This window comes from Hyalella azteca, unplaced genomic scaffold, assembly GCF_000764305.2.
Source record: "Hyalella azteca isolate HAZT.00-mixed unplaced genomic scaffold, Hazt_2.0.2 contig17166, whole genome shotgun sequence".
Classification (NCBI taxonomy): Eukaryota; Metazoa; Arthropoda; class Malacostraca; order Amphipoda; family Hyalellidae; genus Hyalella; species Hyalella azteca.
In genome coordinates this window covers 186186-213331 of record NW_025946961.1, presented here as the reverse complement: position 1 = coordinate 213331, position 27146 = coordinate 186186, and the positions used below count along the sequence as shown (strand labels likewise).

Here is a 27146-nt window from a genome sequence, read left to right as displayed (position 1 = left end):
CTTTTGACTAATATTTCACACCAGAACATTCCAGAATGTACTAGAAACATGTAGCACGTTCCAGTAATGTAATCAGTAACCATAGTTAACGTATTTTGCAACTACCAGATCATTCTGCAACTGCCCGTAGTACAAGAAGGTCTCAAAAATGGCTAAAGGTAAATAACTAACAAGTTCCCAAAAACAACTAATTCTATCGCGTTGGAAGGAAGGAGAAAGTTTTAGGAAGATTGCTAGCCACTTGAATGTTCCTTTTAGTACAGTTGCTTCGTTCATTGGACGCTTCAAGACCCGTGACAGCGTTGAAAACCAAAGACGATCTCTGATAGAAATGTACACGTTATGGAATGGCCATGCCAGTCGCCGGACTTAAATCCGATTGAAAATTTGTGGCGGTATTTGAAGATTCAAATTAAGAAAAGGTCCCCAACAAACATTGAGAATCTTAAGGTGGTGTGCCAAGAAGAATGGTATAAAATACCAGTCAGCATCTGCAAATCATTGGTCGAGACGTATAGAAATAGACTGGTATCTGTTGAGCTGAATAAAGGGTATTCAACCAAGTATTAAATTAAAATAATGCGGATTTATTGTTTTGTACGAATACTTTTATCACCCGAAAAGTGAGCATGTTGCATTGTTTTTTGTTGCATTGAGATTTAATTTCTTTTGATAGTATTTTTGAATACTATGCGTCTCTATACATAATTTAAATCACTTTTCCTGTTAAGTTTGTGTACTTACATACATTAAAATACGATTTTTCAAGTGTACGAATATTTATTTCCCCCCACTGTATGTCTAGTTTGAAGATTCCGGCCATAAGTTTGTTCACTATTGAAGTTTTTTCCCCGATTTTGATTGAACTTTTCATAGGATTGTGTAGATTGATATAATAGCGATAAATTTGTTATTTTCTAAATGTGTTCCTCATATATTCTAGCACAAGCTTCGCCAAATTAATTTCAAAACGCATTAATTTTCAATGAAGCCTACAAAGTCATAAAATTTTTATCGAGTTCTAATTATAATGGAATAAGTACTATAATTATTAATTGAATATAACTTTCTTGAATTAATTATTCTATTGGTGCGGGGTTATTAAAATTTAAGACAGAAAAACTATAAAATGTAACTGGTTAACAAAAGGATAATTGAAAAAGAACTTCTCGAAAGCCAATTTAATCACTATTTGCTACTTCCATAATACATGCATTTATTCAAATGTGCCCTTATATCATTCTAAATCTATATATATCTGTTCCGTTCCTGCTACCCATCACATAATTGCAATTTAACAAGAGATTTTTTAGCTGCTGCTCTTTTACGTCAATATTTTCTTTGAATTGTAGAGCGCTTGGCTGTGTAGAGTTCTATAGAATGTCTGAATATTATCGAAGTCGAATTGCAAGACAGAGTTTGAGATTGTAGCACCATCTTCAGGGACTTCGTGCGAGTGATTTGGGACTTGTGCGAGTGATTTTGTGCACACTTCGTGTGCAACCGAGATTTGTGGGCAACCGCAGACCTCGTCAAGGAGGAGAACACGCCAAGGAAGAGACTACGCCAAAGAGAAGAGAATACCAGGATGGAAACCACAACAGGGTGGAGACTGCGCCAGGATGGAGACCACGCCTGTGTGGAGACCACTCCAGAGAGAAGACCACACTAGACCAGACCCACAGTAATGGGGGTAAACAATGCCTCGAGGCACTCACCACACCGGGCGGCACCAACCATATCTGAGAGCACCAACCACTAATGGGAGTACCAGCCACACATTGAGGCACCAAATACACTTAAGGGGCACAAAGCGTGTCTTGACGCACCAACCACCCTGGGGCAGGAGCAATAACCACACCTGGGAGCACCAAACACCCCAGGGGGGCACCACCCTCACCTAAAGACACCAATCATATCTGGTGAAGTCAAACATGCCCGGGAGATGGCGATAACAAATTATTTTGAAGGTGAGTGATCCCAGAATAATTGCGGTAAGAAGCCCTGAGCTTTAATCATTGATCAGAAACAAGTGTTGTAGCCGCGACATACTTCCTTCTCTCGTTGTTCAGGTTCACGCTGGTGACAAGTACGATGCGCTGCATTAGCACTGGCTTTTTTTAATGATCAGCGTTGGGAGTGACTGCAATCTCATATCGCGTGAATTTCGCGAACTTAGTCAGTAATTTTATTAATATACAGTGGGGGGAAATAAATATTCGTACACTTGAAAAATCGTATTTTAATGTATGGAAGTACACAAACTGAACAGGAGAAGTGATTTATATTATGTATAGAGGCGCATTGTATTCAAAAATAGCATCAATAGAAATTAAATCTCAATGCAACAAAAATTAATGCTTTAATTTTTATTGCATTGAGATTTAATTTCTATTGATGCTATTTTTGAATACAATGCGCCTCTATACATAATATAAATCACTTCTCCTGTTCAGTTTGTGTACTTACATACATTACAATACGATTTTTCAAGTGTACGAATATTTATTTCCCCCCACTGTATATTGTCGAATATCGTTACTATGGTTATTAGGTCGCCGCAGCGGAGCCTTTTATGAACTCTTTGAGTGGCGGGTAAGCCTCTGGAGCTTGTGATACGATACATGACCTAAAGATGACCTATTCTTATATGATGAATAGTTGAAATTCTATTCAGTTCGTTTTGCAATTTCCAACGTGTTAAAATGCATTGGAATACATCTCCCGATCGATTTGTAATTTTGTGGCCGAGCTCTATTAGAATATTATACCTATTTTGTGCATTTAATGGTTATTCATGGAGGGCGTCGGCACCAGATTCAATTTCTATCTCTAGGTTCTGAGCCCTTCTAGTAAAGCTCATTGAAATTCCCACTGTGATGGAAGATTTGATACGAATAAAATTCACATGAGGAGGAAACCTAGTTCGTATAATCTGGGAGCTATTGCATGCCGTACATGGACCTGGAAACCAAATTTTCAACTGCGGAATTAAGCATCTCAACGCAATTGGTTACTCTTGTTTTTTGCATAATTATTTCGCAGTGGGTTATCTGTGCGTTTTGTATTGTTACTTAGGTATGTCCTTGCTCTTGCTTTTGTATAATGATTTCGCAATGACCTATTCGTACGTTTTGTATCATGATTTAGGTGTGTCGCGTAAAAAGGGCTTGATGATGTACGGTTGTACACCTGTTAGCATGTCTAGTCTGTAGGGGACTAATGGTACTCGAGACAATTAGGCTTGATATTTTTGATGATCCCAATAAAACTTTGTACCTCTAGTTTTTAAGAAGTTTCTCCTTATTACTTATCACGTCCACAATTGACGGATAGCCTATATATGTCGATAGCTCACGCACAATGGTTTCACACAAGTACCTCCTCCAGCTCAACACCTCGGATCGAGACAGGGCAGTTACATACATTAGTTATTTAACGTTTCGTGATGACATGCCAGCCGATCGCAACCGGCTGATGTTATCAGGAGTTCGGTATAGCACAACTCTCCCTTCAACGGTCGGAACAATATTAACCTGCGTCAAACGCTGGACCCTCGACTAGCTGATTGGTTCTCGTATGTGGCACATGGTAGGGCATCCTCTAGAATAGATATTAACTGGGTTACAATAGCTTTTAAATTTGTTTGTTCTCTGTACCACTTTCAGTATAGTAGAGTAACACTTGTTTTATTTTCATTATTATGCGGTTTTGAAATATACTGACTCCTGTACTGCCTTCAGCAAAAAAATTCCCTGATTGATGATAGTAAAATATACACCCTTAATTTGAACATTTTGGTTAGCTATCATTGCCCACAGTTGCTGTGGCTACATCTGCAACAAATTCCCCTACACTTGTGGAGCTACAAGGACACATCTTCGAAGCTCCAATAATCACCAAACAGCAACACAACCTGCGTCAACCATGAATTTTTCGTTAAAAATTAGGTTGAAGAATGTGTTAACGTTAAAATTGTAAAAATAGACCTTCATTAATTTATTCCTAAAAAATAATTTACTCAAGCGATGCTTCTGACATGCCTGTTCTCCATCAAAAGCCAAAAAAGTGACTTCATAAATGAGATTTACAAAGCAAAGTGAACAGAGAAAATTGAAATCTATCGTCCGTATGATTACAGCAAACTTCTTACGGCTGCCTATTTTCATTTTAATTCAACCCACACCTCACTTGATGCAATTCGCATTGAGACACGTTACCGAAAATATTGACCTCTTGTGCTCCTACGAAAAGCCTGTTCTCGCTTATCTGTACGTGCGCTTCTCGGACTCCAGCTCCTCTAGCATCGCCACCGAGGACTTGTTTTCCCCGGGGAAAAGTGAGCTAATGACCAATCTCGATGTTTCGACTTGTTTCTGCAATCTTGCCTGAACGAGCCATACAGAATTTGACGGGTTTATATTTTACGGGTGAGTGGTTTCTTTGTAAGGAATATTATTATCTTATACTTCCAATGAATTTCTTTACTAAAAACACTAGAATACCTAGACTTACCGCCTACCGGCACAGGCGGCACTGAAGAAATTGGCTTGACCTGTTGCCGATTCTTTCACTTTTCGTGACTTGATTTTGCAAGGGGTCCGGCCTATTGGAACCCGATCTTTCCGAGTCTCGTTTGAACTGTGATCAAGGTAAGACGTGTTCCATTGCCTTGCAATCTCAGTGTGACTATAACTCCAGTCAAGCCATATGGCTGGAAATCCTGAGTCAGCCGATCTTATAGATCCAGGTGTGCTGGACATACAGCTTCAGAAAAAGCACATGCCCACTGATTCCCAGATCCAGCATTTCTGTGAGGTGGAATTTTTGAACAATGATTCGACTCTATCATTGAATGGAAATGCTGCACCGAACACTACTGCCAGTACTGGGAAGAAGCGTAAAGGTTCCATGCAGTCTGGTGAGGAAATTATGGCAGATGGTAATGGTTTACGTAAGCGCCCAAATGTACAGTGCAGATTTGCGGAAGCTGTTGAAGGTTCTGAAAACCAGAGAACACCTACTTACATACAGGAAAGCAGAAATGCAGCAGATCACGATAATTCAAGAGTGGTATTGATTAGGCCTGCAAGTGAGGATGCCAAGAGGATGCTGATTTCACCAGAACAGCTATGCATAGCCTTGGAAGCACCACCATTCAATGCCATGCACATTAAGGATGTACGTCAGTACGTGTAAATCGACGCAAAGGATTAGTTGCAGTGGAACTTGCCGAATACTGTGAGGCAGCTATCAATTCACTTTTGCAGATGACTCAGCTGGGTACTTGGCCTGTTACATGCACCCAGCCTAATCGGGGCAGATTTTGCTATGGAGTTATAGGCCCCATTGACATCCAATCTGACATCAGCACCTTAGCAGGACGAGTGGATACATGCAGCTCAAGCAAGTTTGTGAAGATGGAGAGGCTTTGCAAGTCAGTGGATGGGAACAGAGTACCATCAACCTCTGTTCGAGTTGTTTTTGAGGGCCATGAATTGCCAACAAGAATGAAAATTGGCTACTTGTCCTACTCAATTCATGCTTATGAATTTCCTCCATTACAGTGCTTTCACTGTCAAAGATTTGGACACTCAGCAAAAGGATGCACATGCAAGATTCGATGTCTGGTCTGCTCTGAGGAACATCATTTCAGCAAGTGCACAAGCAAAGTTCCTCAAAAGGTGAGCTTTTGATTCCCTGTGCAAGTCCAATAGGATCTTTGAGAAATGTCACAGCATTTGGACCCTGAGGTCTGATCAGTATTGTTCTTCCACCCCCAGAACTTTGCAGGGTAGCATTGGTTGGAAGCTTGACCGCCTTGACTTTTGTCATGCTGATGCCCTTTGCAGAGCCACTCTGTTGAATTCTATTGTTTTGCACTGCAGGACGCTTCACGTTTCCCCTCTGAAGGCTCTCACTTGATGAGCTCTTTTCTCTATTTCTGCGCTTTCGTCCAACAATCTGTGCCTCCATAGGATTAGGAGTTGCTTCAATGATGCTTCCACAGTCAGTTTCAGATTCTTCCACTAAACCATCAGAAGCAACAACCTCATCATCCAGACAATCACTTATCATTTCATTTTCCTTACCACCATCTTCTGCGCTTCCACTAATTTCAGGAGGACCAAACCCTGCGCCAGCAAGGCAGCTGGGATCACTCATGTCGGAAGAGTTCAACTTGCCCAATAAACGAAAACAAACAGCAACAAATTAACAAAGAGGGAGTAAATAAAAGGGAAGAAGAAAAGAGGAAGAAAAAAATAGTAAAAAAAAAATAAATAAAAAAAAGAGAAAGAAAAAGAAAAAAAAATTGAACAAATAGAAAAAAACTAATAAAATAAAAAAAAAAAAAAATAAAAATTCAAAAAATTCAAAGCAGACTGGCAAACCTCAGAGGCTCAGAGGCCAGAGGGAGAGAGCCAGTTGCGTCTGAATGTATTAATTGTAGGTTTGAGCAAGGGATTACAAATAAATCTGAATATCTATAGCTTCAAAATTCGCCGGTTATTTCAAGGAACGATAATTACACACGTGCTTTCGCCACGAACGCAACTGACTTTCTCCGTTCCGATGTTGTTAACTGTCAATACATCCGCACGTGCGGAAAACATGGACTTTTCGCGCTTGATTTGCGGCATGCCTGAAAAGTGGTTGGAAACTTGATGGGGGTGACCGTCATCCGTCAAATGCACACAGTCTCGTTTGAACTGTGATCAAGGTAAGACGTGTTCCATTGCCTTGCAATCTCAGCGTGACTATAAGTCTATAACTCCAGTCAAGCCATATGGCGCTGCTGTCCTGTCTTGGTAAATTATTAGAACGTCTTGTCGCTGCTCGCTTGGAGTACCTATGACTATTTGGTTGACAGTATGTCCCTTCTCTCCCCCATTATGATTATACATAGCGAGATTAGTGACAAACCAGAGATTTTTTAGAATCAGTTCATTTTTAGTTTCCTCATTTACTCAAGATTTCAACCAATTTCTTATGATAATGCTGGTGGTATGATGGTATCCATGATACTTTGCTCTTGCTGGTCTACTTATCACACTCAAAAATGAACTTGAGGAAGAGGCTAAAAAATTATCTGCTTTGCCACCATGCTCCCCAAGCCAGTGTAGATCATTTTGACGTAGCCACATAGGTATAGCAGATAATAGCACTATGGATGTTCTGCTTCGGTTAGAGAAAGATATTTGTTTGGCTCAAGTCGCTTCTGAGCCCTGACTGCCCCTGGGCCCTGAGGTGTGTTTAGTCATGTACCTATATAGATTTGCAATCTGCTTTTGACAAGGTTTGGATAGATGGTCTGCTTTATAAATTGGCAACGGCTGGAATTGGTGGTGCTGCTTGTGCATACTGCTGCTACAGTGCTACTCCATTGGCACGTTGGCTGCATGCATATTTGACATCTTACACTGCTTGTGTACAGGTCAATAGAATCCTGTCGGACGGTTGGACCCCCTCCCATTATCTGCTGGGGTACCGCAGGGTGCTGTTTTGAGCCCTTTACTTTTGAACCTCATGTTGATGGATATTCCTCAGCTAGGTGGAATCAATTATCAACGTGCTATCATATGGCATATGCTGATGATATAACAGTTTGTGTCCAGTCTGGGGCCCGACAATACAAGCAGCCAAGTCTCTCACACAACAATACCTGAACATATTTAAGACATACCGCACAACTTGGGGGTTTCAGGGTTTGTAGTAAATGCACAGAAAACCGTCTTTCAATATTTTACTCATAAGCGTGTAAATGTGCCAGTTTTGAGGTTTGGTCAACAACCACTTAGATATGAACAACAGCACAAGTTACCGGTACTAGGAATGATAATGGACGCTCCTTGCCTCAAGTGGGGGCCAGGGCCACATTTGCATTGCCTGTGCACTGATGTAATTTGTTACTGTTAATTGCCTGGGACCGCTGCTCAGCGGCGCCACAAAGAGGCGGCAGCTCCGGGGGAGGAGGGAGAGCGGAGGTTCCGCTCCAAGGATGTCGGCGAAGGATGGGAGCGACGAGAGGAAAGCCACAGTAGGCCCAGGGTTAGACCAGAGGTCCAGTGGGGTCAGCAAGGTGGTATGCGAAGGGCAGTTGAAGAGGTGATGGGTGGTGTGGTTTATTGCGCCGCACTCAGGGCAGAGTGGGCTGTTGGCTGCACCAATGCGGGCAAGGTACAAGTTGAGCCATGATGAGTAGCCAGAGCGGAGTTGTGAAAGGGCACTTCTGGCCGCCATGGGGAGGGAAAGCTCGCTGGACAAGACAGTGGGGGGCAGGGGTCAGCAGCACCTTGTTGGGAGCTGCTGATTCCAGGTAGGATGAGACAGCGGAGCTGTGCAGGGTGCTGAGGGCAGCGGAGTAGGTGTCGGGGGGAGGGATCCCTCTACCAGCAGGTGAGAGACGGAAGGGAGGAAGTGGGACTGAAGCATGTGCTTCATGGAATGGGGCCCTGATGTCTGGGTGACAATAGGGTAGCTAGGGTGGTGTGGATGTAGAGCACTGGCCAGGAACTGCAAGCAGAGTAGAGAGAGGTGTTCGGCCATGGGTAAGACCTCAGCTTTGCTGTGCAGGTGGGAAGCGGAGGCCATTAGAAGAAATCCCGTGGCTATGCGGAGGGCAGAGTTTTGAATGGTTTGCAGCTTGGAGATTGTCGAAGGAGAGGTGTTTGGGAACCACACTGGGGCAGCGTAGGTGAAAAGGGACTTTATAAGAGCCTTGAAAGTCACCAGGAGGGTTTCCTTCTGCTGTCCCCAGCTGGTTCTGGCGATTAGAGGGGCGGGCTGGGGGAAGTCTGAGACCTAGGAGTTGGAAAGGACGGGCGAGATGATGGAGCCTTGTAGGACTCCAGCAAGGACCGGACGCGGGGAAGAGGTGCAGCTGTTGTAAGAGCACCTGGCAGTCCTGCCTCTGATGTAGCAGATCAGCCAGTCGGTGATATTGGCGTGGAGGGGAGTGGAGGCAATGTGAGAGAGGAGCTGGGCGTGAGGCAGTGTCGAAAGCCTTGCTGAAGTCAATGGCCATCGCTATTGTCCTGGTTGGTGGGCAAGGCTGGTTGAAGCCTGTGGCTATGGCCTGGGTTAGAGGAAGTAGGGCAGACGTTGTGGAGTGAAGGGAGCGGAAACCGTGCTGGGAGTCCACCAGTGGGAGTGCAGCATTGAGAGAGGGGAGGAGCAGACGCTCCAACACCTTTACAGATGGGCACAGGAGGGAGATGGGTTGGTATGAGGAGCTTATGAACGGGGGTTTGCCCGGCTTTGGGATGGCAATGATTGTGGCTGACTTCCAGATGGCAGGGATGTTGGCCTTGGCAAGGGACAGGTTGAAAAGTTCTGTGAGGTGCTGGATGCCTCTGGGACCCAGGTGACGGAGGTGGAGGATGGTGAGGGAGTCCGGGCTGGTGGCGGTGGAGGTACCCGAGCTCCAAACTGCCTGTCTTGTTTGATCTGGAGTGAAGGCCGGGGGTGTGTCGGAGAGAGGATTGCGGTGCTTGATGCCTCTGTAGGTGGACCTGCAGGAGGGGTCACGCTGGTGGTGGGGAATCAGCGTAAATTGGCGTCAGAATGAAGTGGCTATAATGTGGTCCGCAGTGGCATGAGAGTTGTTGAAGGAAATGGGTTGGTTGGGGGGCTTGACTAGCTAATTTGCCGGAGAGGGAGCGCAGGAGTGACCAGAATTTGGCTGGATTCTTCTGCAAGTTGGTGGACTGGACTTTCTTAATCCAGGTTAAGTGGGAGTGAGTGGAAATGGCGGCTGAGATATTGTTGTTGAGGTCCGGTAGGCTGGGGTGGTTGGGGTCCAGGGCTCGGGTTCTGTCATGCTCTTGAATGAGAGAGATGGTGGGAGGTTGGGAATGAAATCCCTTCTACATCCATGGGGGATGTGTCGGCGGGCTGCCAAGGTGAGAATCCTTCTAAAGAGGATCTCAGCCTGGGAGCAGGAAGAGGGGTGAGCAGCAGCGCTAAAGGCGGTCTCTGTATTGGCAGTATAGCCCTCCCAGTCTGCTTGACGGAAGTTAATATAAGTGCATGTAGGGTGGTTGTTGGGGGGGTTCAGAGAATCCAAGGAGATGGAGATGGGAAGATGGTCAGAGTTGAGGCGGGCGAGTGGGGTCCAGACAGCGTCCAGGGCCAGATGGGGACTGATAAGGGTGAGGTCGGGCGAGGAAGGGGCTCCTTGCGACAGGAGCCTGGTTGGGGTGTCTTGGTTGAGGAGAATGTACTGGCTGGAGTCTATTTGGTTGATTAAGGCTGTGCCTCGGGCAGCCTCGCGGTCATCTTGAGTAGTGGAGTACCACGCAGGGTTGTGGGCTTTGAAGTCGCCCATAATGATGGTGTTATGGGTGTCCAGCTCAAGCAGTGGGGTCAAGGAGGGTGAGAAGCCAGGGGGGCAGGAAGTGGGTGGTGGGATGTAGATGTTATAGAGGTGGAGTTGTGCACCATTGATAGAGATAGAGATGGCTTGGTGTTCCATTGTGGAATCGCCTGGGAACAGGTGGTCAGAGGGGACTGGGGAGTATGAGATGGTGTGATTCACAATGAAACAGAGACCGCCACCACTGGCACGAGGACCTATGGGTCTGTCACGGCGGACCAGGGTATAACTGGGGAAGGTGGGGGGGTTTGAGGTCACGGTTAGTTTGCTTTCTTGAATGGCAGTGACAAGGATGGAGTGGGTGACCAGGAAGTGGGCCAACTCAACTGCACAGTGGCGCAGGCCGTTGCAGTTGAATTGCAGGAAGTGGGTGAGGGCAGGCGGATTCCAGGAAATCTTCACAATTGCGCAGTTTCCTAAATTGTTATCAAACACTTGGGCTTGTTTTACGTTGTGTAGAAAGGATACACATGGATATTTCGAGTTCTTTTTTGAAGATCATACTATTATATTTTTTCCAACTTAAACTTTGTTATATTTTAAAATGTTGTTGATATTTCTTTTCAAACTTTTTGTTGAAGGAGATTGCTTAAGGCAAGATCGATGAATCTGATTCTGTGATTGAGCTGGAGGCAAATCAAAGTCTGTCCAGTCAGCCGATGTCACCAGCTACAGCTAGTATGGCCTCCTCCAAACCATCATAGAACACAACTTTTGAAAAAAACGTATTTGTCCATTTGTATTTGCCTGTCAAGTTTAACTACCATAATGAACCACAACATGTATTCGTAGCAAAAATCATTTCAATTGCCGAGCTCCAATACGAATAGTAAAAGGATACGTCTCAAGTTATTATATAAATGCAGAGGTGGGCAGTAGCGCGCTACATGTAGCGGCCACTACATTTTCAGTAGCGGTAGCGGCGCTACAATTGTAGCGGTAGCGCCCGCTACATATTTAAGTAGCGATACGAGGTTTTGCCGCTACAGCGCTACCGCTACATTTATAGATAAAGCCTTTAGGTTTTACCTAATAGTATTAAATATTATTTAAAAACCAGCATGATATATACATAATATAAATTACAGAATAAAACTGTACGAAAGTTTTCGGTGTAATGTTGTCAACCTCAGCCTGTTACTAGTGTCAACATGTTAGTTGTTACCAGAGGTGGGCAGAAGCGCGCTACATGTAGCGTCCGCTACATTTTCGGTAGCGGTAGCGGCGCTACCTTTAAGCAATTGTAGCGGTAGCGGTAGCGCCCGCTACATTTAGAGCATGTAGCGGTAGCGGCCGCTATATTTCAAAGTAGCGCTGCCCAGCTCTTTATAGATGTATGATGGTAAGCCAAAGTTTATACCACATCAATAATTGATTCGTCTCATTATGTCTCGTTAAAATGGCTATAAATTCCGGGAAATTTTAAGGTGCCTATTTTAACCGGGATGTCTCGTCTCGTCTCGGTATCGTCCCGGAATTCCTGCGGAGGGCTGAAAATTGTCCCGGTTTTTATTGCGAACCGGGACAGAGCCTGTTGTCTCGTCTCGTCTCGTCTCGGAATAAACAAAATGCCAAACGCAGGAGTCTACTTAGCATCGCCTAACTGGGGTGTCAGCTGTCGATTCCTCCATCTTTTTTACTGTGCTTATATCAGGGCTAAGATAGACTACGGGAGTGTCCTTTATCAGACAGCGTCCTCTGCTCAATTATCAAAATTAGACATTCTCCAGAATGCTTGTCTGAGACTTGTTCTTGGCACTTGCCAGACTACACCAGTAATCTCACTTGGTATTGAGGCTCATGTACCCCCACTGGCCCTAAGACGGCAATACTTGACTGCCAGTGCGTATATAAGGCTGCAGTACCGTCCGGCCGGGGACCATACCACAGCATCTGTATGTGGGGGTGCTGCATCTGTACTCAGTCAAGGCCCTCAGCAGCTCACTGACCTGGGGCTCCCTGTTTGTTATTGCCGGCTTTTGATCCTGTTCCCCCTTGGATTAGTGTGGATCATCTCATTTGTCTCGATTTCCGCTTTGTCTCTGGTTCTGGTGTTCAACTTCACTGTTTTTTCTGCTCATGTTAGGGAACATTATCCTGGGTACAAGGCAATCTACTGTGATGGCTCACGATTGACAGACAATCCATCTACAGCATGTGGTATATACATACCAGCACAAGCCAGAGCAGTTGCATGGAGGCTAAACCCCAGACATGGCATCCTGTCAGCTGAATTGATTGCTATATTACATGCTTTGAAGCTTGTTGTAAGTGAAGCATCCTTATCCTGGGTTATTTTTTCTGACTCACTCGTAGCCTTGCAACTCATACTCTTGCCAATGGACACATCTTGTGATCTTGTATATCAAATTTGTCAGCTGCTCCTTGGCCTGAATGAGAGGAAAACAGTGTGCCTACAGTGGGTCAAGGCCCATGCTGACATTGTTGGGAACAAGCGAGCTGACACTGTCGCAAAGATGGGTCATACTCTTGACCACTCTGCCTTGTTTTGTCTCTCTTGTTCTGACACACTTGCTTTGCTTCTTTCTTGCTTTCTCAGGTCTTGGAAACTGAACTGGATTGCTGCTTTGGCTGTTGAGGGAAAGGGACATCATCTTGCTTGCGTGCGGGGTGATTTGTCCCCTGTTCCATGGGTTGCCAGTTGTTCTCGTCGTGCTGCCGTGGTGCTTACTTGTCTTCAATTGGGTCATGTTGGTGTTCGGTCGTACCTCTATCGATTTGGCATGGCAGACTCTCCCATGTGCTTGCATTGTGGGGTGGATGATACCGTGGAGCATTTTCTCCTGGCATGCTTTCGGTACCGCCTGGAGCGTCAGGTGCTGATTGATACTACTCGAGCCATGGGTGTGCACCATCAAACTGTTCGAATACTTCTTGGAGGAGGCAACTTCCGCACAAAGATTCAACATGCAATAATAAGAGCAACAATCACCTATTTAACGCAAACAAATAGTCTGACTTCCCTGTAGTGCATGAGCACCATCCTGGATCTACCTGTGAACAAAACTGGAAGCCCAGCTAATAGAACCTTCAAGAATCATTGACACTTGATGCTGAAACTTTCTGCTGAGTCCATTAAATGGCATTAAAGAGCCTCCGTCCTATCACCGACAGTGATCCCTTACAAATCTGGCCACGGCTTGGTTATTAAATGTGGGAATCCTGCTCAGCCTGCCCCTCCTTTCATTGTAATGTGTCACTATTCTGGAGGTCTCCCATTTAAAATTGGGAGCCAGTCCAGTTATCATCTTCCAAGTATACAGTATGATATACCTCTCTCTTCTCCTCTCCAGTGAGTACAGTCCCAGGTGTTTCAGCCTTTCCCAGTAATTCAGGCCCAGCTCCCTCATGCTGCTGATCCTGTACATGAAGGTCCGCTGCACACCATACGCTGCCTCCAGTTTGCACACCGCACCCACCTTGAGCGGCACCCAAAGCTGACATCAGTATATTCAAGATTGGGAAGTACTAGGGCTCTGAAGAGTGTAATCATTGGCGCTGCTTCTCTTTTTTGAAATGTCTGCCAGATCCACCCCATCCTCTGTCTCTCATGCAACTATTTCCTTGATGTGGTCATCGAATGTGGCTTCAGTACACATCAACACTCCAAGATCTCAAACAAGTTGCTTCTCTTCAATTTCTGTGCCATCTGATGCCAAGTAGCTATGTGGCAACCTGATCTCTGTGCCAACTCTGTATCTCATTACTTTAAACTTGGTGCTGTTGAACTGCATATTGTTCACTAGCGCCCAATCGTAGATTGTCGACAAGTCATCCTGTAACCTCTTGCTGTCTGTCCTCTGTGATCTTCATCAGCACTCTTGTATTGTCCGCAAATGATGATGTAGAAGCATGGGTAAATTCTGAGTTAACATCAGCAATGTGGATGAAGAAGAGGATCGGTCCAAGCACCAAGCCCTGTGGCACACCACTTTTCACTCTTTCTTCTCTGGGTTTTGAGTTTCCAATTGTGACAGGTTGTAATCTATTTGTAAGGAAGTTTTGGATCCACCCTAACATATTTCGTCCTCCCCCAAAAGTGTCAACTTTCTGAAGAGCATCTAATGGTCAACTTTGTCAAAGACTTCAGCAAAGTCCAGGTATGCTACATCTACGCCAGCTCTCTCCTCCAGTAAGGCAATAAGGTGGTGATGGTGTTCCAGTAACTGTGACAAACAGTAACGATTTTGTTGGAAACCATGTTGTCCATTATTATACAGGTCAGCCTTTTCCATGTACTGGACCTGCCTACTGGCCTCTACCTTATCAAAAACCTTGATCACTGCTACCAGCCGGGCTCTGATGTTTGTGTTATGGGGTTTTTTGGACCAATTGATCCTACCGCTAATGTTGGAAGCATAAAGTACTTGCCAGAGCTGAAAATATAGAAATTTCTGAGTTTGTGCAACTGAATAGGTTCCGCAATAGAAACCATGAGCCATCAGCTCATGTGATACACCAGAAGTTGTTCAGATTTTATTTCGATTCACCTCGTCTTACCTTCAAGAAACATAGACAAACCCACACAGCCTTCTTGAAAAGGTTACAAGTGCTTAGAGAACTTAGTTCAGTGAAGTGGGGTGCCTCGTTGTTGTGGGAAGTCCCTTTCAATGATCCTACAAGGAAGTAGGATTTTCCTACTAGGAGTCCTGCAAACCCCCCTCTCCGGAGATGCAAAGACATGCGAAATCAAAGTTATAATTAAAGCAAGAGTTTAAATTTCAGTGTTTGCATTACAAGTAGACTGCATATTGTCTAAAATAATTCACTAACGTAATCACATGAAAGGTGTTGTAATTGATATTTTATGGTTAGATTTAGTGCGCTCCTTAGGTTTATCAGATTAATTCTATGCTTGATTTTCAGACTGGGTAAAAACAGACAGACTGGAACATACCATTATTTGAGGTTGAGTAGACCCCCGTGCCTTAGTTTTGCACTTGTTCTTTTTCTTCTCTGTTCAATGTACATACCTGGTTCTTCTTGTTGTGTTGTTCGATAAATTTTTAAATAAAAAACATGGAGAAGTCTAATGAAAAGGTGGTTTGGGATGGTTTTAGGGGAGGTGGAGACCAATTCCGTGTTTTCTTGACACCCTTGCAACAAACACCCTCAGGCCCAACTGTGGCTGGTGCCACGGTTGGGCACCATTGGCACCACGAATATGGGCACCATTGGCACCACGAATATGGTGCCACGAATTTTGGTAATATTCCAAAGTCTTTGGTGAACTACCTTGAAACCGTTCAGAACTTGGCACTCAGATACATTATGGGACCTGAATGCTTGTCAAACAATGCCTGTGTTATCCTTGCAAGTTGCAACTTTTATTCCCCTTTTGCAACTTGATTTCTTTGCCTATTCATGAAATGGACTCTCAGGTACATGTACATGCCTGCAGGAGACCAAGTGGCATCTATGTTGGGATTTTTGGACCAGGGGAACCTTCTGCACACACCTTTCATTGTCATAGCATGTCAAAGCTTTCAGGAGTTAAACCTACCTTCTGTGCAGTGAGTTCCAACATTGCTACGGTAATGTCTGCTATTCCACCCTATGTAGATCTTTCCTCCAGCCTGCGGGGGAATTGCTGAACTCTGCAGTCAACTCAATGCCACCCCAATTTACACAGAATTGCTTTCAAGACTTCTGGAAGCATTATTAACCTCAACATCTACAGATCTATCCTGATGGATCATGGACTGCCACTGGATCTGTCTCTGCTGGCCTATATGTGTTATCAACCCAACTAGCCACTGGGTGGCTGCTGAATCCAATGCACACTGTACTGGGTGCTGAACTTTTTGCTATATGCAAGGCTGTGCAGCTTGCCATCATGGACGTGCCTATCCAGAGTAAGCCTGTTCTAATCTTGTCTGATTCACAAGCAGCACTGCTGTTGATTTCTTCCACTTATGGTGGCTGTTATAGATGGATTGTCTTTCAAATTCAGAAATTGATGCAAACTAAGGAGCTCAATAGAGTGATGTGCTGGATCTGTGGTCACACCCAGATTCTTGGCAACAAAATTGCTGACAGAATTACCAAGAATTACTTGCACACTCAAATGATTGCTGTGCAAGATCAACTTTATGCTTTGAGGAGTGGCTACGAGTGTTGAAATCCAAATTTTCGGAACATAGAGCATCCTGGTGGCCACAAGAAGTGCAGACCTCAGGAAAAGGAGCCTTCAGGCTGGGCTTGGGAGCATCAGTTGACTATGTGGCTTACTATGGATCTTTAAAATGCTCTATAGAATGTACTGTGGCTCGTCTGTGACTTGGCCATGCTGGTGTGATGGCTCTCTTGGCTTGTTTAAATTTTTCTAATTCCAGTATATGTCATACATGCAGACCTTGGAAGACATATGAAGGAGGAGCTGGCCTCTAGTGAGAAATGTCTTGAGGAAACTATTCGTGTATCACTTACTGAGTTTTCAATTAAATTGAGGAAATTCATGAATGAGGTGTTAAAACTTAATTTACTGAGTGAAGGTACTAAAAAGAGATCTCTGCTCCTAATTAGCCTTCTGAGAAATGCTTTTGGGCAGGAGGTTGGTGAGGCCCCACACTACTAGGAAGCAGGGAATTATCATTATTCCTAATACTAAAACCAGGAAACCCTCTGGAAGAGTTGATGGGATACTGTCTATCACCCTCCTACCCTGCATAGGCAAACTCTTGGAGCGCATGGTTTCATGCCGCCTGGAGTAAACTCTGGAGAGTAAAAAAGTTATACCATCTCTGAATCTGGGTTTATATTGTATATTGTATAATACCTACCTATATACCATGTTTTTTTTATTTTCATCATGTACATCTAGTTTAATGTTTTTACCTAATAATAACTTAATAACTGACCATTCCACAATTTCAGAAGTTTTTGTTCATAATCATGATTAGCTACATTATTTTCCTACATAGGTAATATCAGATTTTATTGTTGTTGTTGACATATTTCAATTTTGTCAAGAATAATATTAATGCAAGAAATAACACTGCTAGGAAGACATGGCTGCCACTTCAGGAAAAGGATCTGAAGCTGGAAGTGGCAAAAGTCAGGCTATGAAGCTCATCTTTCATCAAAAATCATACAAATGTGGGTAAAGTGTGAGTCAATTTCAATCTTGAAATTTAACATTATTATACATTGCATTCTTATTATTGAATTGGAAGTGATTTTCTTTTTTCTGTGTAAATTCCATGCTTAATTTTTTGGAGCATAAAATTAAGTACGTATAACAAACATAAAATGGAAATACGAAAAATATATCATGTGATGAATATTTTTTAAATAATCAAATAGAATTTTTCATGCCAACTACCATGTGTGATACATACTAGATTGCCATAGCACTGAATTGCCCAACTATAAAAAAATAATAATACACAGTACTGGTTAAGAATTATATAATTTTTTGGTACAAAGAAGTTATAAGTTCAAAAATTTACAAAGGTTTTGAAATGTTACTAAATTGTTCTTGTTCAATGCTAATAAAATATTCTCAGTATTGAGCTCAGGAATTTTCTGAGTTGTACAGGAATACCGGTATATTAATTACCCTCTAGTAGGCAATTTCCACAAATGCTCACTTGATCTCCCAATGGGGCTGCTATTTCCCTTGGTTTGTGCTAGAGGCTATGTTCTTATGCCCCTGCTAATTTCTGATCAGCTACTTAATGTTTATTGCATCACCATAGACCCTACTCTTCTCAATAATCAAGTATAAGCATTTATTCGAAAGTTCTGGATCAGAGGCAAAACCACTAAATAACAGTAATTTGATGATACCCATAATTATCAAATTTTTTATATTGTAATGACCTTATTTTATTAATTCTTCATACACGATTTTCTTCAATATAAAAAATTTAAGAAAAATTCCTATTCGTAAGCATATATTAGAATTGGCCTCATTTTCTTGCACTAACTTTGGAAAATTTAATTTCTGGGTATTTCCATGCCTGCACGCTAAAGGGTGCTAATGTAACAAATTCAATATAACCCATATCTGCTTTATGTGCATGGTAAAATTCCTCCATAACATATTTATATCTTCTCTTGATGAAAATGGTTTTGAATAATGCAATCGGAGAATTAATAATGCTTCTTTTATTGCAACCTTTGAAAATTTGAAAATGCTATCTGAGAAACTATGGAGGATACAGCACTTGACTACTGCAAGCATCTAATACCACATAATTCTTCTGCATTTAAATTTGCCTTGTATACAAAGATTTAATATTGATAGCAGAAGTGTCCTAACAAAAGGTAATTGGAATTTTGTTATGAAATAATTTGCCAAAAAATATTGCTTCAAATGGAAGGTGGCTTCTAATTTATTATAGATGAAAAAGTTTCTTTTTTGCTAAGCTCTGCTTCATAAATTGTATGAACTTGACCAACACAGGTATTCTTATGCCAATCTTCAATATGTACGGCTTCTATCAGATGTGTAATTTTAAACAGTAGTTTCTATCTATCAGTGTAATTTCATTAGTAGTGCTGATGTTCAACATTTTGTTAAAGTTTTATTTTGTTACAATTCCTGATAATATTTTAATGTGAGTTAATTATGTGCAGCTGATAATCAAGAGCTCCTCTTGAACCCGCAAGAGTCTGGTTTTGGCCCTGGTGACATTTTGGAGATTTACCACAAAAAGACCAACAATGCAGACTCAAGGCCTCTTCCTGCCTACCCTCGTCTGCTGTTGCAAGTACCGCGCACTCCAAGTACAGAAGAAAACATTGCTAAAGGTTTGGATTATCATTTAATTCTAAGTAAATGAGGTCCTATCTATAATGATATTTTCCTACTATTAATGATATTTTTTCCTACTTCATCCAGTTATAAAAAAATTTCAGTTGAACTGCTAGAGAACAGAATCTTTTATAATTGCATTCTCATATTATTTATTCACGACAGGTAGCTTAGACTATGCTTATAGGTATCCAATGCATCTGATGTCTCTTCATTCAGTCGTTGAAAATATTTTACATGAAAATTGTATCACTAATACAACAAATAAAAGGTAAAAATTTAAGAAACGAGTGTTTTCTCATAAGAAGGCTGATTCATTTAAAATAATTTGCTGCATTTCTAAATGCGGTGTTTTTTCCATAGGTAAATTATCAGGTATAATGAGTATAGCAGTAAGTACTTGTCACACGTGAAGCTCCAATGTTTGTATTACGATTCAATGTTACAATATTGTCTTTTTCTCAATTGCTGCTTTACTAATTCTGGCTCTAATTCTGTAACAAGGTTTGATTCTAATAACTTTGTGATTCATTCACTGCTGAAAGATAATGTTCCTTGTTTTTATGTTATGTATAAAACAGTAAATGGATAAATTTTTGAAACTCGTCAAAAAATCTCCTGAAACAGGTCATTCATATGCTTTTTACAGATTCTCAAGGCAGAGCAAGTAAGATTACCTAATTTTAGTGTTGCTTTCAGCTACCTTTCATCTTGAATTTTTTTTAGATCTATTTCTTCTTTATCATTTTCTTGTTGGTTTAAATATTTCTCTGTACAATAAAGTTTAGTGCACGTCTACGTGATGTGTAATAATTAAATCTGAAATTGTTCATAAGTCGCGGCAATAAAGCAAGATGATCAAGAAGGCATTACACCTTCACTGGAGAATCACTTTCAAGTTTCAAAACATGACTTCGTCTCAAACATTCCCAGCTTCAGGAAAATTCTTTGGGATGAAATTATTTTTCATTTATCAATATTTCAAGTTTGATATCAATTTATGTCCTGAATCTATGTTAATCTTGTGGGTAAATTAAGGATTTTATTCCTTAGGAGACATTTTGAAGGTCTCAATTCAAGGTAGGTAATTTTCATCATTTTTTTGCATTTGAATATTTCACAGAAAAATAAGATATACGTACCTATCATAGTAAATTCACTTTTTTTTACAGTATTTGACTAGATCTGCAGTTATTTTTTTAATTCTCATGTGTTCAACAGGAACGATCAGCGTGGAGCAGAGCATCTCTGCCCAGTTCCGTCTACAGCGGTTCGAGATGGTGCAGGTCACCAAGATTGAACCTGAGAAGGTGGCGCTGCAGCTGCTCGAAGTTACTTTCAAGGACCAATACCTCAACAGATCTGACATGTGGCGTCTTACACAGCATCTTGTAAGCTCAATGCATAAACTAACCTAACCTAGCCTAACTTATCCTAGCCTAACCTAACCTAACCTATCAAGGACCAATACCTCAACAGATCTGACATGTGGCGTCTTACACAGCATCTTGTAAGCTCAATGCAAAACCTAACCTAACCTAATCTAGCCTAACCTAGCCTAACCTAACCTAACCTATCAAGGACCAATACCTCAACAGATCTGACATGTGGCGTCTTACACAGCATCTTGTAAGCTCAATGCAAAACCTAACCTAACCTAATCTAGCCTAACCTAGCCTAACCTAACCTAACCTATCAAGGACCAATACCTCAACAGATCTGACATGTGACGTCTTACACAGCATCTCGTAAGCTCAATGTACACTTAGAATAGTGCAAGGAAGAGGCGTTCTTTGTAGTGTTCTATTGCTGGAAATAGTTGAGAATGAAATATTTTGTGGCTAAGATGTGTTGGTCAATGTTAATTTTTGACCTGTGGTGCGAGATAGCTTGGTAGCTTGAAGTGCTAACAAACCATCCTATTGCCACTTCTCATTCTGGGAAGCAAAGATCTGTTCCTATTTAGGACTCACTTCACTTCATGTTTGTGAAGAATACTGTACTAAAAATATTTTCATGTACCTGAAAGAATAGTTGTAAAGATGGGCCCACCATGAAGTTCTGGCTATGGTCTTCAGTAATCCAAATTTCCTATTTAATTCTTACGTGACATAAGGAAAAGCCTATATTTTTCAACAGGAAGGCTGTGTTGTGTACAAGAACAAGATAGTTGAGTTCTGCGGCCAAACAATCCGCTGTCAGGTGTACGAGATGTGGTCGCAGGGCAGTCGTGTTGCATGCGGCTATGTATCTGCTGACACTAAAGTGAGCTATTGTAAATATATTTGCACTTTATTGTTTATTACTTGTTTATTGCATGACATGCTCTTACTTCAATTACTTTAATTAAATTTTGTTATTATTATAATAGGAGTAACAGTGTCATGTACTGAAAAAAAGTTGGGTTCACAGTACTGCCGCATAGAGGAATGGAACGTCAGATAGTACAATATTGAAGCATTGTTTAATATTTGCATACAACGTACGAGTTGTGTAGTAATGTATATCTTGGGATGTCATCAGCAACAGTCAATGAGCTTTGTCATCACGTAGTATTTTTTATTTATACTTCATGTATCCTCTAAAATTTGTATCATATCGAGAGCATTACATTTTGTACGATGACAATACTTATTTAATGACTCAATAACACATCAATGCAAAATTATATTCATTTTTAAAACTCCAAGTTTGAAGTAAACTTCCGAGTCTTATTTTAATATTTATTTAAATTTATTTATTTTCTATATTTTCATATTTTTTTCTCCTGCATTTTCATGCGCAGGTAGTTTATCGGTCGAGCACAAGCCGCTTCTACCTCTTCATTCAGATGAGCTCAGAAATGTGGGAGTTTGACCACTTCGGAGACTTGTTATTTGAGAAGGCGGTCAGTGGCTTCCTTACGGAACTCTTCGACAAGTGGAAGGTGTGCAAACTATACATAGCAAGCAATAATTATATGTAATAAGTTTATGTAACGACCTACTCGTGTTATTTATGATGATTGGAAATTTGTTTTAACTTCCAACTCTATAATTCACTCATAATGCTAACATTTTAAGGTTAACCGACTACTTTTTTCTGTTATTAAAAGTGAGTTTGTTCGACAGAAAATGAACACAAACCACGACGTGACGATCGTGCTGTTTTCCCGCAGCTTCTACCCCACAGCGAAGAGCCTGGACGAGTTCCCAGGTGACATGCGCTCCTGCATACAGCGAGACCATCTCGGCCGATACTTCCAGGACTTCTACAGGTCAGTTATATTATCTCGTAAACTTTCAGAAATTATTTTATAATTATCAACCAATTAATTTAAGCCCCACCATCTCTGCCGCTACTTCCAGGACTTCTACAGGTCAGTTGTCTTCTCTTGTAAACTGCCTGAAATTATTTTATAATTATCAACCAATTGATTTATTAAGCCTTTTATTATCTGCTTTGGTTAGTTAATGTTTCATGACACTTTGATGTTTTTCAGTACAAAATATGTGAATAAATATCTAAATTAATGAGTGTATTCCTTTTAAGTATTTATTTGTGCCACTTATGCAAGAAAATAGCTGCTCTTCCTTCTTTGGATGAAAAGTATTAATTTTGAATGAATTTTTTTTGTGTATTGATGCCTTTAAATAATACATAGTTGTGTAATAAATATCACAGCTAAACTAAAGTGAGAAGTTTTATACTATCAGTAGAGACCTTCTTTAACTTTCTACAATGTTTAAATTTTTCGACGTTCTGTACAGTAACCACATATCATGAACTACCACTATTAATGCGCAGTGTATAATAGTAGTGATGCAGAATAGTGATAATACTAATCTATTGCGCTCATAACCAGCGCATTTAATAAGATTAATTTTCCAATTTAATGTTGGACCGCTGGGACCGGTGGGGGGCATGAGACAATAGTTGCAAGTCATTACCAGATTGTCGTGAGGTTAGGCAGCTAACTTCTTATTGACGTTAAAAATAGATAACTAAAAATAATTCATGATGCTGAAAGGAATTTTGTGACAGATGAAAGGCCTCGACTATCCAAAGTTTGGTATGCATACCGCTGTTTGAGAACCAAAGTATCAAGATGAATGACTTTCAATTAATGAGTTAAACGTTTAAATTTGAATCATAAATATCATTTGATGAACACTACGCCGTGCAGAGTGGCGGTGCAGAATGAGCGCCACGAAGACTGGTCGTGCGTGCTACGCACTCTTCGTCAGCTGTTCTACCACTACCCCAGCGCCGTGCTCGGCAGACAGACCATACATGGCGAGACCTTGTTGGACGTACGAGACACACACCTCCAGAGATCTGCCTCTAAAGCCCCTAACAAAACAACTGACGTTGACCACGATGATCACTCGAGAAGAACATTACACCGGAGTCCTAACTCAACTAAACAATTTTCAGAGAAATGTAAGAACCTGAAGCCTCCTCGGGCGGAACTGTCAACAGCAGATGAAGGGAACTTCCTCGAGGTGCTGAACATGTCACTGAACGTGTTCGAGAAGCATTATACTGATCGCTCCATGGAGCGCACGGGGCAGATGAGTGTTGTGGTCACGCCGGGGGTGGGCGTGTTCCAAGTGGACCGAGCCCTCGCTAACATCACCAAGCAGCGCATCATCGACAATGGCGTGGGCTCTGATCTCGTGTGTCTGGGGGAGCAGCCGCTGCATGCCGTGCCCCTGCTCAAGGTGCTGTGCTTGTGCTTGTGTTTGCTTGTGCTTGCACTCATCATGGCATTGCAGACTCGTTGTCGCCTTGTTCTTGTGTAGTTTTTTTTTTTGCATTCATATTGATCTACTTATAATGGGAGAAAGGCTTTAGTATGAAATATTGCCCAGCTGCTCAATGGTAGAAAAGTACATATATGTGTGTTGCTGCTGCTTGAAATGAAGTTCGGAATAACTAATATGTTCAAATTTCTTATTATCGCTTCTTCCGCTTCGCCTGACATTGAAATTTGACACGAGACTCGTCTAGCTGCCCGGTTCCTCATACTTGATGTTGACGGCGCTAGTTAAGCTCATGTTCATGTTGCCGTTGTTTGTCTGCTCTCAGTTCCTCATATTTGCTGTTGATGGCGCTAGTCAAGCTCATGTTCATATTTCCTTTTGTTTGTCTGCTGTCAGTTCCAGAGGCGCCAGGGAGGTGGCAACGACTACAGCATGCCACACAACTGGATCAACTTGAGCTTCTATTCATCCATCAAGCGCAGCCGCCGTGCCGCCATGGGAGATTTGTACGTGCCACGCATCCACGTCCCCGAACACTGCATCCCGTCCTTCTACCCTAACGCGCACTCGCGCAACTCCAGGCATCCCTTCGGTCAGTGCTAGTGTGGGCATCTTAATTAAGAGCAGTTCACCCACAACTCTGTGGGTGAGCAGTTCACATCTTGAGAGCAGTTCACCCACAACTCTGTGGGTGAGCAGTTCACATCTTGAGAGCAGTTCACCCACAACTCAGTGGATGAGCAGTTCACATCTTGAGAGCAGTTCACCCACAACTCTGTGGATGAGCAGTTCACATCTTGAGAGCAGTTCACCCACAACTCAGTGGATGAGCAGTTCACATCTTGAGAGCAGTTCACCCACAACTCTGTGGATGAGCAGTTCACATCTTGAGAGCAGTTCACCCACAACTTTGTTGCTCATGTTTAGAGCGATGAGTGTGTCCAAATAATGATGCACTCTTTACCCTATTGGGTGGGTCAAGCTGATTCAGTTTGACCCAGCAAAAGGAGGTATCACTTGCGTTCTCCGCTTGTGCTGTGGGTAAAGTAAATATTTGGATTATTTTACCCACGCATTTTTATGAGTGTGCTCTTCAACTATGTTTATGCTGCTGGTAACTTCATTACTTGCCACCAAAATTTAACCAACTGCTATTTTCGAAAACAAATTTGTTTCTAAATTGCATCTTCAGAAATGACCTTAGCACTCCTTCAATAGTTTCGCCGAGAAGTGATCACAAAAAGGAACTTGAAAGTTCTCGTACATGGGGCCACGTTATAATGGCTCTCCTGTTTGTGTTTGTGGCGACGTTAGTATGCTTTACGGATCTGTGTTTGAGTTTAATTTTATTTGTATTCTGTAATATGTTTGTATAAATATTTCTATGTTTGCCTGCGAATGGGTCAACATGGGTAAATGTTTGCGAGACATCGATATCTATCTGGCATATATTTTCAAGGTGAAAGCTTGCACGCCATGACCGTACCCATAAATTTGATTCTAGTCGACTCGACTTAATAAATGTTTGCCTTATACTTAACATGACAGGCGAGCGGCGTCCTACATCGTCTCGTCACCACGTCTCGAACTTGCTGGAGCCGCTGCAGCCTGCACCTTCCATCAGCCTCAGCTGCCCTGCCAGCATCATCTTGGACCACGCGCGTGGTGCTGAGCTGCTCAAACTAAAGTGGGGGCTCTCACACATGTCCCAGAGCAAACAATCTAGTAGTACAAAGCCTGTAAAACCAAGGGGAACAACTTGTAAACAGTTCCCTAATTGTAGCGATACAGAGACTGCAAAAGCTACTGGTGTAAACAGTAAAGAATCCGATTACAGTTTTAAAAAACCTGCATCAAGCAATGGAAAAGATGCCGAGCCTGGCAAGTCAAGTTCATACAAAGGATTCGAGGCGGTCAGTAGGAAATCAAGCAGTGGCCAGGATACCACAGCTGGCCGGGCTGGTAGGACGGACGCTGAAGGCCGGTCCAGTAGGGCGGACGCTGAAGGCCGGTCTAGTGGGACGGACGCTGAAGGTCGGTCTAGTAGGACGGACGCTGAAGGCCGGTCCTGTAGGACGGACGCTGAAGGATTCAGCCATCATCCCGCATCAAATGCAGACTTCCGCTCTGACATGACCACGGCTGAGCTGGAGGCGCACATGAATGCGTATGATGAAGCTATTTTCAAATATCCTGTCAAGCCTTATGGGTGAGTACGACGCGGCATTTTTTCTCGTGAACGCTCTTTGTTGTTTAAACAATTCTGTGCTGAACGTTTGTATTTTTGCTACATATTATTTTGCTACATATATTAAACGTGTAAGGTTTCCCTTGATTTTTTTCGTTGGTGCTAAACTTTTTTCTGCATTTGTATGATTAAATGAAAACATTATGCATTAGTGCTGAATCAGGAGCAGTTTGTTCGTTTCATTTTAATGTAAATAGAGTAAAATGGAGATAAATTTTACCCATAATATCTTTGTGGTAGCGATTTTTACTTTAATTTGGGGCCCATAATCATTTCACCAAATAAAAGTTGAATATGTCTGCAATACCGTATATTAAATACTGATATGTAAAATTGAATGTTCACTCACAAACATATCGTGTGAGTGAGTGAGTCGGTTATTAACACGACTAATAGGATTCATAGTTAATTATAACAAGCAGGTAACGACATAGGAAATGAGTTCCATTAATTTAAATCTCAAGCATTCCAACACTCCGTACACAATCTTCAAGAAGTCAAATTCATTTGTTCGTACTCTTTTTCTACTCTCTATTACATTACAACTTTCAGTTTTATAGCGTGATTATCTGAGTATCATACTACTTTCCCGTTATTAATCATAATAAATGTCTTCTTCGCTGTTATTTATCGTGTATGGTGAATGATTAGTATCGTGTATGGTGAATGATTAGTATCGTGTATGGTGAATGATTAGTATCGTGTATGGTNTTATAGTGGCGGCCAGTATAAACAACTTTAAAATGTGAACTAAGACTACTTGTTCTCAGGGACAGTATTATAGTGGCGGCCAGTATAAACAACTTTAAAATGTGAAGCAAGACTACTTGTTCTCAGGGACAGTATTATAGTGGCGGCCAGTATAAACAACTTTAAAATGTGAACTAAGACTACTTGTTCTCAGGGACAGTATTATAGTGGCGGCCAGTATAAACAACTTTAAAATGTGAAGCAAGACTACTTGTTCTCAGGGACAGTATTATAGTGGCGGCCAGT

At 42.0% G+C, this 27146-nt stretch overlaps 1 protein-coding gene across 1 annotated transcript in view; it reads left to right on the top strand.

Moving 5' to 3' along the window:
- The first annotated feature begins 6649 nt into the window (after positions 1-6649).
- LOC108671483 (GATOR complex protein Iml1) overlaps positions 6650-27146 on the top strand; it is a 37663-nt gene continuing 17166 nt past the window's right edge. The window contains exons 1-10 of the mRNA XM_047885166.1: positions 6650-6721; positions 17273-17494; positions 18980-19153; positions 20379-20548; positions 21297-21422; positions 21943-22083; positions 22268-22413; positions 23323-23860; positions 24299-24494; positions 25451-26112. Coding sequence (XP_047741122.1) covers positions 17407-17494; positions 18980-19153; positions 20379-20548; positions 21297-21422; positions 21943-22083; positions 22268-22413; positions 23323-23860; positions 24299-24494; positions 25451-26112 — 2241 coding nt within the window. The 5' untranslated portion in view covers positions 6650-6721; positions 17273-17406. The remainder of the gene's footprint in view (positions 6722-17272; positions 17495-18979; positions 19154-20378; positions 20549-21296; positions 21423-21942; positions 22084-22267; positions 22414-23322; positions 23861-24298; positions 24495-25450; positions 26113-27146) is intronic.